Source organism: Ornithodoros turicata, chromosome 2 (genome assembly GCF_037126465.1).
Source record: "Ornithodoros turicata isolate Travis chromosome 2, ASM3712646v1, whole genome shotgun sequence".
NCBI classification, from domain to species: domain Eukaryota; kingdom Metazoa; phylum Arthropoda; class Arachnida; order Ixodida; family Argasidae; genus Ornithodoros; species Ornithodoros turicata.
Window position 1 is genome coordinate 19,181,167 of NC_088202.1, and position 12,996 is coordinate 19,194,162.

Sequence of the window (12,996 nt, forward strand, 5' to 3'; positions counted from 1 at the left end):
GGCAGTGTTCTGAGCCCCCTCTTGTTCAATGTCATCATGGCACACCTGCCCTTCAACTGCCTAACCATACCCACATCACCATATATGCGGATGATATTTGCATATGGACTTCTGCTGTGCGGCGGGATACCATACAACGCCGCCTGCAATCTGCTCTAGACGCTACTGTGTCATATCCCGCTGATCGAGGGCTATCGGTATCGCCAACCAAAACCGTGGCTATGGCATTCACGCGGCGCTCATTCTGCAGCTACCCCATCTTCTTGACAGGATCAAGACTGCCGTTTGTTGCCTGGTACAAGTACCTTGGCGTCATCATTGATCGGGGTCTGACATGGTCTCGACAGATTACTGCCCTCGGTGCCACCACAGGCTCTTATGTTAACGTGCTGCGCCGCCTGTGTGGGTCCTCTTGGGGTCCTTCTTGCACCGACCTCCTCCAAGTAAACAACTTTCTTATTATGGGCACTTTACGATACTGCTTGCCTGTGTTGCACGGAATTTCCCCATTCAAGGAACGGCAACTGATTAATCTTCAAGCTCGTAGCCTGCGCACTTGCTTGGGAGTTCCGAAGACTACGGAAACCTTCTCTGCTATCGCCGAGGCGCGGGTTCCTTCCGTGCTTATCATCCTGGACACGGCAACCCTTCAAACTTACACACGCTGTCTTGTACGGCACCCATGTCACCATCTTCGGGATGTTACGCAGCATTGCCCTGCTTCTGCGTACGGCCAAGCTGTTCTGCGACTACAGGGACAAATCCCACCATCGCATACCTTGGTCTCCTATACGGAACCGCTGTGGACTTTAAGTCCGCCCCCAGTGCACACATCTGTTCCTGGTCTCCCGAAAAAGAGCCATGTCCCAGCGGTTGTGGCATGCCAACTAACGCTGCAACATCTCTACTCCCTGCACTCAAATCGATTGGAGATTTACACTGACGGCTCGGTGGCATCCGATGGGTCATCATCTGCATTTTACATTCCTGAGCAATCATACGAACGCGGTTTCAAGCTGGTGCCCACGCTTTCATCAACCGAAGCAGAAGCCTTTGCTATCTTATCTGCTCTGCGGTACATCTCTTCGTCGACACCAAGAGCGTGGACTATCCTTTCGGATAGTAAGTCAGCCTTGGAGGCCGTGGCATCGTATTCGCCCAAAGTTATCAATGACATCTACACGGAGATCCTTTGCCTGCACGCCCAACTATCGTCTCTAGGTCACAGTGTGTGTTTCCAGTGGATTCCGGGCCACGTTGGTATCTTGGGGAATGCCATAGCCGATTCTGCGGCCAGGTCTGCTCGTGCGGCTGGGCCTGTCACTTCTGTCCAACTTACCCAGTCTGTCTGTCAGCTAGCCATTCGCCGCTACTGCAGAAATAGCTATCAGGCCTTCTTTCAAGACGCTGCCAGGACCAACCCTTTTCTGCGCTCTATTGACCCTACGATGACCCACACACTGGTAGGCCGCTACCCCAGGGAGGAAGAGTCCCTGCTTCACAGGCTGCGATTGAATGTGGCGCGGACTCCACTGCTCCTCTTTAAGATGGGCCACCTTTTGTCACCGAACTGCCCCACCTGTCATGTTGAAGGAGACATCCCGCACTTGCTCCTCTACTGCACTCGCTACCACCAACATCGTCTTCTCCTACGGTCGCGCATCGCTCGCCTGCCGGTTTCGGACTTATCTCTAGCTACGCTGCTCGGCCCCACACAATATAGTCAGGTGACAAAGGCACTTGCTCAGTTTCTGCGGTCCTGTGGCCTTCTGGGTGAACTGTGACCAGTTTTGTGTTTGTTTTCCTCTTTGTTCTTTTGTTTTTTCTTTTTGTTTATTTGTTTTTCCTTTGTTTATTTGTTTTCCTATGTTTGTTTGTTCCCCTTTTCCTTTGTTTTTCTTTTTGTTTGCCTTTATTTTTATTTATTTTTTCTTCCTTGGAATAGCAAGCCGCCATAGCGGTGGCTAACTTTTCCCTCTTAGTTTTTTTTTATATAATAAACATATTCCCCCCCTCTTGGGCATGCCGCTGGCATTCCATGGAGAAATATTCTGATATTATCTGCACCGGAACGGTTAATTCAGCATTTATTGTGATACCACACTGTACCAGAGTTATGAAATATAACGTTCCCAAGTAAATATCCGCGCATATCAATTTCATCTAATTCTGTCTTTATCCACATTTCGCATGCAGGCGGCGAATATGCATTCAGACACTGAGGAGTACTCTGAGAAGCCTCGTAGGAATCAGCATTGATGGGAGACAACAGCCCCTTATCATAGTCACCTTCGTCATTATCTCTGCATACGGGTAGCAATATGTACGTTCCCTTCTCTTATTTTTCCGATCTTGACATGCAACAAGACAATGATATTTTGATTCTTAGTCAGTCAGAGCAGGCTCCCCTCAAGTTCTTCGAGCCCATTTTTATGCTCAGGTAAACGAGCCGGGTCTCTTAGTCGGCTGAACTCTCGCCCCCTTCTCTCAAAATTGCTTGGTCCTTGGCCAAGTCCAACTCACGAACGCTCGGCCCTCAAAGCTATTTTGACCTTTTTGGACACCATAGGACTTCGATCCTTATTGTGAAGGGGATCATTATTTTTATTCCACACATCAACACCAGCAATGGGGTAGGGTACCGGCCCTGGCGATGAAACTCTCCATCCATCATCTCAAAATAAAGTTGTTGTTGCTTAGTCATCAAACTAGGGACTGATAAACTTCTTACACTTCCTCCCCTTACATATCAAATAAAAAGCGATCCGATGATTCTAACTGGGACGTAAATATTACACCGCATAGAGAAAACTAATTTCAACAGTTAGTTGTCGCAGAAACACAAACTCGTGAATTAAGTGTTTATTCTTTATTTTCTGTCTGATACGAGATATGATATTTTGAGCATCACCTATCGTATATCTACACAGTATCCATAGCCGTCACATTTTCCCTTCCGCGAAGCCTGTGGCATCTGAAATAAGGAAATAATGAGCGGTGTACGTAACATACTTTTTAAAACTACCATGTGTAGGACTCCAGCGCAAAGCAAGTAGTATGACACTTAAGACAAATATACTGTATGAGAATTAGACATTGCAAACGGCTCTTCGCAACGACCAGGGCGATCTAGCTTACCCTCTGTACGCTATCTAGGTCCACCGCACGCGATATAGGTCACCCCTTCTGTACACCTCCGCCCCCCGCGAGGACCCTGCGAGCCGTCGCAGTTCTCCATAGAAAGTATATACTTTGATTCAAGAATTAATTATTTAAGCACCTACGAACCCACACATAGACAGAACAGACATTCACATTTGTGCATGTGAAAATATGTGATTAATGTGAATTATTGGCAATATGCAATCAAAACAGATAGGTGTAAGGATAGAAAGAGGAATAGCAGCAGGCAACATTAATATTTTATACACACTACAAATTTTACGATATGCTAATATCTGAGGAACACCGCCAAAGCGATTGATACGAAATGGATAGACTCGATGACCCTGCGCACAGACAATCGCAGCGAGCCGTCGCATTTCCCCAAGCAGCTAATATTTATGAAATAACTTCCATGCAAGGAATACATTTCCATTATTATCCTAATTCAATCAATGGATCCAACACAGATAAACGCAACAAGTCATAGCAAGTATTAATTACTCGCGGCTATGTTATTATCACAGGAAGCGATCGTAGCAACAATTAAAATTATCTTTGGTGAGCACTTCCATTCGAGAAATAGGCAAGCAATTATTATTTTACACACACACGCACACGCACACACACACACACTATGTCCATACTGCTCACCAGTAACACAACTTTTACTTAAAAAGCGATTCACAATCAATACAATAACACTCGAAATTAGAATGTTGATGATAACACTTCTCAGCTTCCTGTATGTGACACCATGCTTGCGACAGGTATTCAACAGAGGAGCACAATCAGACATACCGAATCTGGGCAACAAATAAAACTAGGCATGGTGCGTACTACAGGTGTTATACAACAGCGCAACATCAGATAATCATCAGATAGATAGAATCAATCGCAGCAAGCGATCACAGCAATAATTGAAGCTAGCGATAGTCAATGCTACAAACTTTCAAATGTATGAGTGAACAAGTGTGGAATCGGTGTCTCCCTCTTTCACACATTCTTTTCCTCTTCCCTCGAAACGGGTGGGAGGACTCTGTCCACCCCAAACCGACGCTTTTCGCCATTAGACATTCTATATTACCATAATTCACACTACATGTAAACAACACAGATACATGTAAGGAATTTATTATTCTATGCTCACATTATTCAAAAGCTACCAAATACGACTCTATCAACTGAAGAGCACAACAGGGGAACTCGTAGATAGGTGGACAAAGCACAAGAGGTGTAGGGCCAGACACACCCAATCCTGACCATAATAGTAATATGACCTGACCAGACTAGTAATAGTCAATGCTAGAAATATTACACTAACAGATGAACATCAAAGAATCATCAGAAGTATAGAAAGGCAGCGAGCGATCATAGCAGTGATTAAAACTATCGATAGTCGATGCTACAAACTGCCAGAGGGACATCATTAACGGTGGAACAAAACTTTTAGCTAAATAAGAGCCATATAAGCATGCTGTCCTCGCGACCTGAGCTAGGGCGAACACAAAGCTCACAGAGCTCACTTCCTTGAGCATTGAGGACCATTACATGTGCGCACATAAATGCAATTTTGGCTCTCATTATTGCCTTTTGTTGAACATTTCCATGAGAAGAAAACACACACACACACACAGATAGATAGATATATTTATTAACAGACGTCTAGCAGAACAGGTTTCTCCCTCTTTCAAACATTCATTTTCCCTCTTTCCTCGAAACGTGCTCACCACCAACCAGCCGACGCTTTTTCCCAAAACACAGATGTACCCTAGAAACGTATCAATCGATGCATGATGTAAGTCCCCGAGACTAAGGAACACGAAGGGACAGACACAAACACGAAGTCTCAAAAGAGAGACTTCGATTTCCACTTTTGAGACGTCGTCTTTGTGTCTGTCCCTCCGTGTTCCCTAGTCTCGGGGTCTTACATCATGCATCACCTTCACCAGCTCGCTTGCTTCCTAGCTATTTTTTCATTGTATTAATCGACTCAAGATCTTTATGTGTATTGTGTCAGTATGCTTATTAGTGTCATTGGTGCTGGGAAGTGTGCCAATGTCAATTGAGCGAGGGAGAGGACACATGAAACAGACATGTCAGTCAAGGACGATACAATGAACAATTTTTCCACATCAGGGACTGGACCCAATTAATTGCATCATTTCTCAGCTAGCAGCATATATTCGTTAAGTGCAAAAGCGTCATGTAAACAGGGGAAAGGTTGCTCTACAAAGGAAACATTATCGTTTTTCTTTTCTTTTCTTTTTCAAAATCATTCGTACCACTAAAAATTTTGTTTTATACCCACATCATTGATAAGGCTACAGAGGAACAACATTTACACATGTATGAACATATTATTCTTTCACTATTCACAAGCACGAATTTATATTGAAGAATGGATTTGTCATGACAATACGTGCTCTGCGTGACGATTTGTAAAGGGTTCGAAGACTACTTCAACAACAACTGTCAAAATAAGCTACTTGAGAAAATGAATGTTGTGAAATTTTTGAGCCACATAAGTTCTGAGGATCACAATATCGAATACTACACATCGCACGGCACAAGTGGCATTAAGAAGGGGCAGCGAATATTGATTTTGGAAGCATGGCATGGGCGGGCAACACAACTTTTAATTAAATATACTACTGCCAATTTTTATTCTGACATTTCTAAGTGGTAACTCATGTTGTCTAAATAATAAGGTATATGTCCATTAAAGCTGAGAAAAATAATAAATGTACCTGGCGTAATGATTAGGAACTAATTGTCATCAAGAGGTTCATTAAATGCGTAAACCCCCCAAAATCACCTTTCCTGTTTTCTTTCTGTGCTCAGAGTTTGCATGAAATGAAAAAAATAAAAACAATAAAAAGAGCTTACTACCAATAACGCGGTCTAAATTTTTATTAACTGCCACGCTATTCCCGATTCTTCCTACAACATGGCGCATCAACCGTACCCAATCATGATTCTATCCTCATGGCATGTAGTGAAGCAAACTCATACTCAGGAGCATTAATAAATATACCAAATGTATACTGAAAAAAACCCTTTGCTATTTTTTCTCTAACGTGCAGTGAATATTTTGTTAAGCAGGCGGGGAACCATCTTCTTTTCTTTTATTAACTCACACACTAGCATTACCATCGACACTCTTTCGCATGGCACACTCTCTCCTCCAGAGCACAATTCGAGACCTCACTGACACCGATATCGTCAGTGCTGCACAGCGCGATCCAGTCGAGGGTAGTTCCAATCACGCGCCATTCGGGAAATCAGCCCCCACATCGACGCACGTTACGCTACCGGACTCCACAGCAATAATAGAGAGTTTTAGTAGACCGTTACGCAGCGAACGGAAGGAACGCTATTCTCCACGTGAGCAAGAGCGCGTGCGCGGGAACGAAAACGAGGCTTCCGCGTTTCACGTTGGAACGATCGGCTTATCTTTTTGCGTTCCGTCCTCTACGTTGTTTTCGTCGCACAAAACAACATGGCTGCCAGCAACACCTCGTCAACTGTGTCCGAAGTGAAGATTACGAGACTGCGCTTCAGTAGAGGCTACATCTTCTTCTTATAAGAAGCCGTACACCGTGTACCATTCGAAAACACGAACTTCTGGTCTCTGGATGCTGCCAACCAAGTCCGAGTGAGCAACAGGGTCCGCCATAACGGCGGGTGATAGCAATGTACTGACCGGCAGGGAGTGTCCGTTGTCCTATCATTTGTTGGTGGAACAACAAATTAATTTTCAAACACAAAGAAAACAAGAAAAGAGCACGGAAACGTAGTTATATTAGGAAATTCGTTCGAAAGCAGATGCCTAGACAACTTGGGAACGGTAGTTCATGTTATCGCCGTGGGATGGCAACACAGTTCTTACCGTACCGTTCGTAGCGTTGCCTGACGGTTTGCTAAAACTCTGCTGCTATCCGTTTGACGGTAAAGAACTACGTACTCTGCGTTAACGTTCCGTGCGTTACGGAACAGTCTGCTAAAACTCTCTATTAGAAAAAGTAAATAAATTATCTCTTCACTGTGCGAAACTCATCAACAGCACTTTTTCAGTAGGACGCACGGTCACCGACATTGCAAAGACAGTTTTTGGATCCCATGGTTGAATGGACCCCTGAAGATGAACTACCACAAGGACTTTATGAAGACTTCACCAGGAAAAGATTCATTAACGGCAATAAGATAGACGACTTACTGAACAAGATGGGTGTCCAACGAAATCGACCGAGAACAACGTGACTCAATTCTGTTCAAAATACCACATCATCTCGACGAAGCCTTAAAGAGATATTGCGGATACGAACACGTCATAGCTGTAGATATCCTTTAGGCTCTCCCCCTGTTACGCATGCTAGTCTTCTACTGGAACGAATGTTGTTGTATCATATCCGAAGCGAATGGTCGTTTCATTTTTCTAAAGATCGAGTGAAACTGTATACTGATCTGGTAAAATAAAGTTATTTCCCAACAAGCACTCTACTTAAAAATATTTTCGATTGCATAAACAGACTAGACAACGCTGTCTATGGACGACCAGTTGGCACCGATCCCGGGATCAACATGCACAACCTTGCGGCGATACAGAGACATCAAAATGAAGATTTAGAGCCCCAACATGGTACACACACCATCTACGGCGGACATCCTCGCTGGGGGAGAAAGCAATCGAAGATCAAATGCAAATCAATGATGTGCAAGCAGTCTATATTAGGCAATTCATTGCAGACTTTGGAATTTAAGGTGTATTGATATGGATTGCATTCAAGAGTAAAAATTCATTCATATCACGTGATGTGATCCCTTATCACATCCGTGCAATTATTTTCTGCTACCAGTTCAAACGGCCGCTGGGATCAACAATGACCCCTGAGCAGAAGTTCAAGGCGACACTACAATATTTCATGTATGTATCATCATTTATTGAAGCTCAATGACCATATCAACTGTGGTGGACCATTGAGCAAGTTTTACCTGATCCTATCCTGCACCCCTTAGAGTATACCAAATACCAAACCTATATACGAAAAAGCGTAACATCAACAGGAGATTGTGGAAGTTCGTGGCAATCAAGTGCCAGTTACTAAAGTGCTGCAAATGAGGCGAATACAGATCACCTGTACTAATCAACGTTGGATTCAAACGACCTATGATAAGGAACTACTGTACAGTACATTCTCAACTCATCACTCAACAAGAAAAAGACGGCAACCGAAATATTCGGACCTTGGGAAAACTATGTGAAGGACAGCTCTACCATACCATAATAGACAAGTGTATACTTGAAAGAATGAGCATCACCTCTGTTGTCAACGCATAGCAAAGTCGATGAAATTTCAACTAAACACGCGTGTATGCGGTATTTGAGACAAGAGTGGATCCCTGGTGAATTTGCACGATTGCGCTTTTTATCGTTGAATTAGTTTCAAATAATACGTGTTTCTTTTTATTTTCTACGTGTGGACTAAACACGCGTGTAAGCGGTATTTGGGACAAGAGTGGATCCCTGATCAACTTTGAACGTTTACGCGTTCTAAAGTTGGATTATTTTCAGATTATAGGTGTTTCTTTTTATGTTGTACGTGCGGACTAAACAAGCGTGTATGCGATGTTTGGGGAAAGAGTGGACCCCTGATGAACTTTGCACGTTTCGCTTTCTAAAGTTGAATTATTTTCAAATTATAGGTATTTCTTTTTATTTTGTACATGTGGACTAAACATCTGTGTATGCGGTATTGGGGGCAAGGGCGGATCCCTGATGAGCTTTGCAAGATTGTGCTTTCTATCGTTGAATTAGTTTCAAATTATGTGTTTCTTTTTATTTTGTACGTGTGGACTAAACACGTGTGTATGTGGTATTTGGGACAAGAGTGGATCCCTGTTCAACTTTGCGCTTTCTAAATTTGAATTATTTTCAAATTATAGGTGTGTCTTTTTATTTTAAACGTGTGGACTGAACACGCGTGTATGCGGTATTTGAGACAAAAGTCGATCCCTGATGAACTTTGCACGATTGCGCTTTCTATCGTTGAATTAGTTTCAAATAATAGGTGTTTCTTTTTATTTTGTACGTGCGGACTAAACACGCGTGTATGCGGTATTTGGGACAAGAGTGGATCCCTGACCAACTTTGCACGTTTAAGCTTTCTAAAGTTGAATAATTTTCAAATTCTAGGTGACTCTTGATTTTGTACGTGCGGACTAATCACGGATGTATGCGGTATTTAGGACAAGAGTGGATCCCTGATCACCTTTGAACCTTTACACTTTCTAAAGTTGAATCAAATTGTACGTGTTTCTTTTTATTGTGTGTGTGTGGACTAAACACGCGTGTATGTGGTATTTGGGGCAAGGGTGGATCCGATCAACTTTGCACGTTTACGCATTCTAAATTTGAATTATTTTCAAATTATAGGTGTTTGTTTTGACTTTCTACGTGTGGACTAAACACGCGTGTATGCGGTATTTGCGACAAGAGTGGATGTCTGATGAACCTTGCAATATTGCGCTTTCTATTGTTGAATTAGCTTCAAATAATAGGCGTTTCTTTTTATTTTGTACGCGTGGACTAAACACGCGTGTTTGCGGTATTTGGGACAACAGTGGATCCCTGATCAACTTTGCACGTTAACGCTTTCTAAATTTGAATTATTTTCAAATTATAGGTGTGTCTTTTTATTTTGTACGTGTGGACTAACCACGCGTGTATGTGGTATTTGGGGCAAGAGCGGATCCCTGATGAACTTTGCACGATTGCACTTTCTATCGTTGAATTAGTTTCAAATAAGAGGTGTTTCTTTTGATTTTGTACGTGCGGACTAAACACGCGCGTATGTGGTATTTTGGACAAGAGTGGATCCCTGATCAACTTTGCACGTTTACGCTTTCTAAAGTTGAATTAGTTTCAGATTATTGATGTTCCTTTTTATTTTGTACATGCGGACTAAACACGCGTGTATGAGATAATTTGGACAAGAGTGGATCCCTGATCAACTTTGCAAGATTGCGCTTTCTAAAGTTGAATTATTTACAAATTATACGTGATTCTTTTTATTTTGTACGTGTGGACTAAACACGCGTGTATGCGGCATTTGGGACAAAAGTGGATCCCTGATGAACTTTGCACGATTGCGCTTTCTATCGTTGAATTATTTTCAAAATATAGGTGATTCTTTTTATTTTGTACGTGCAGTCTAAACACGCATGTATGCGGTATTTAGGACAAGAATGGATCCCTAATGAACTTTGCAAGATTGCGTTTTCTAAAGTTGAATTATTTTCAAATTACAGGTGATTGTTTTAATTTTGTACGTGCGGACTAAACATGCGTGTATGCGGTATTTGGGACAATAGTGGATCCCTGATCAACTTTGCACTTTCTAAATTTGAATTATTTTCAAATTAAAGGTGTGTCTTTTTATTTTCAACGTGTGGACTAAACACGCGTGTATGCGGTATTTGAGACAAGAGTGGATCCCTGATGAATTTTGCACGATTGCGCTTTCTATCGTTGAATTACTTTCAAATAATAGGTGTTTCTTTTTATTTTGTACGTGTGGACTAAACATGCGTGTTTGCGGTATTTGGGACAAGAGTGGATCCCTAATCAACTTTGCATGTTTACGCTTTCTAAAGGTGAATTATTTCCAAATTATAGGTGTTTCTTTTTATTTTGTACGTGTAGACTAAACACGCGTGTATGCGGTATTTGGGGCAAGAGTGGATGCCCGATGAACTTTGCAAGATTGCGTTTTCTAGAGTTCAATTATTTTCAAATTATAGGTGATTCTATTAATTTTGTACGTACGGACTAAACACGCGTGTATGCGGTATTTTGGAGAAGAGTGAGTCCCTGGTCAATTTTGCACGTTTACGCTTTCTAAAGTTGAATTATTTTAAAATTATAGGTGACTCTTTCGATTTTGTACGTGCGGACTAAACACGCATGTATGCGGTATTTAGGACAAGAGTGGATCCCTGATCAACTTTGCACCTTTACACTTTCTAAAGTTGAATCAAATTGTATGTGTTTCTTTTAATTTTGTGTGTGTGGACTAAACACGCGTGTATGTGGTATTTGGGGCAAGAGTGAATCCACGATAAACTTTGCACGTTTACGCTTTCTAAATTTGAATTATTTTCAAATTATAGGTGTTTCTTTTGATTTTCTACGTGTGGACTAAACACGCGTGTATGCGGTATTTGAGACAAAAGTAGATCCCTGGTGAATTTTGCACGATTGCGCTTTCTATCGTTGAATTAGTTTCAATATTTATGTGTTTCTTTTTATTTTGTGCGTGTGGACTAAACACGTGTGTATATGGTATTTGGGACAAGAGTGGATCCCTGATCAACTTTGCACGTTTCGCTTTCTAAAGTTGAATTATTTTCAAATTATATGTATTTCTTTTTATTTTGTACACTCTAAATCCAGTAACTCTAGACGTTACTTTTAAACCGGCATAACTTCCAGAATAAGGGTTACTTGTCGATGACCGTAGAGGTTACGCCAGATTTATAAGTGGCTTCTTATGTCTGAGCGGTTTTTAGCGGTTACTACACATGAAAACAACGCGCGTAACTCGTAAAAGATTGGTTACGCATAGCCTGAGTTACCCTTAAAAAAAAAAGACAGTTACGATATGCCGCCAAGGATGTAGCTGATTTCGGGCGAACGGTGGACTGCGGTTGGCAACACTTCCACAGGAGTTTGCACAGGAATGTGCGCCGAATTTCATTTGGTTTGCGTTTGCGCTTCGTCGGTGCAACTCAGAGCTGGTGGAACGCTGGCTTTCGCAGCCTGGGAAACGCTGCGACAGTTGGTGAGTATACTTCTACAATAGCTTGGGGTTACTACTCAGTTTAATCTTGTGACATCAACGGATACAGGCGGATGACTTTGAGAAACGCCGGCGTCCGTGGCGTCCCGCGAGGACGCTGCACTGACGGGGACTGCGACTTGACTATGAATTGATGAGTTCGTTACTGACCACGACGATAATGGCTGTGCAACAAGGGTGCAGTGCTGCTACTGCGATCATTACCCGTCGATGCACGCAGCGTTAAAGGGACTATCGCATCCGGGAACGTATGTATGATACCGATAGGATAATGTTCGTCACCGTTTCAGAGTCAACTTTGCCAAATTTTTCTTCCGAAAACAGCTTAAATATTAAGTAATCGAGTTTTAAAGGTCCGCATTCCATCTGCAGCCAACACGATGATGACGTAAGCCAGGCACACGAATAGGAGCGCAGCGCAGGCGATTGTCTCCGAGATCGTCTGCTTGGCGTTCGCATCGCACTATACTAAGTGAAAAGTCCTCGGTAAATACGCTGGCTTTCGCTTACCAGTGTGAGTGCAGACGTAACCATGTTACGTGAAACAAGGCGTTACGCTCCTGACTGTACGAGCACTTTCGACACTAACCCAAAACAACGTTCCGAGAGAAGACGCCGTTCCCTAGCATTCCGCCTCGCTCGCCCGCCCGGCCGTCTGTCTGTCGGTTGCCAAGGCTACCAAAGTCCCTCCGGCCGCTCCGTGATTGGTATTCTCCATGTCAAAGGGCGTGCAGTGATTGGCCTCGTCCGTGTGACGTTTCCGGAGAGGGAACCCCGGAATGCGTCGTCTGCTCTTGCGAAGTTTTATATCAAACTACACAGGAACAACGCTGCCAATTCGCGTCGGGTTTTCGGTGTTATTATCAGTGATGAACGCGGAGTAAAACGGCGCTACAGTTTCGGAATCGACTGAGATGGATGCGATAGTCCCTTTAAGCGAAATAGGTATGTCCCGTGTTTTGACTCAGTGCGT

The 12,996-nt window shown here is 42.9% G+C and overlaps 2 protein-coding genes across 4 annotated transcripts in view; one reads left to right on the plus strand and one right to left on the minus strand.

The window, feature by feature from the left end:
- Positions 1 to 221: 221 nt before the first annotated feature.
- LOC135384369 (uncharacterized) lies at positions 222 to 2,259 on the plus strand. The gene is made up of 2 exons (XM_064613574.1): positions 222 to 1,463; positions 2,197 to 2,259. The coding sequence occupies exons 1-2, from the start codon at positions 222 to 224 to the stop codon at positions 2,257 to 2,259; spliced, it is 1,305 nt and encodes a 434-aa protein (XP_064469644.1).
- A 595-nt stretch (positions 2,260 to 2,854) lies between these two features.
- LOC135383183 (uncharacterized) overlaps positions 2,855 to 12,996 on the minus strand; it is a 78,588-nt gene continuing 68,446 nt past the window's right edge. For all 3 annotated transcript variants that reach the window (XM_064612762.1, XM_064612761.1, XM_064612763.1), the window contains one exon: positions 2,855 to 2,974. In XM_064612762.1, the coding sequence (XP_064468832.1) occupies positions 2,912 to 2,974 (63 nt within the window). In that variant the 3' untranslated portion in view covers positions 2,855 to 2,911. The remainder of the gene's footprint in view (positions 2,975 to 12,996) is intronic.

Coding starts and splice junctions, on each gene's coding strand:
- LOC135384369 (XM_064613574.1), top strand. CDS start 222: ATGGCATTCACGCGGCGCTCATTCTGCAGCTACCCCATCTTCTTGACA. Junction 1,464..2,196: donor CTACGATGACCCACACACTG/GTAGGCCGCTAC, acceptor TTTCGCATGCAG/GCGGCGAATATGCATTCAGA.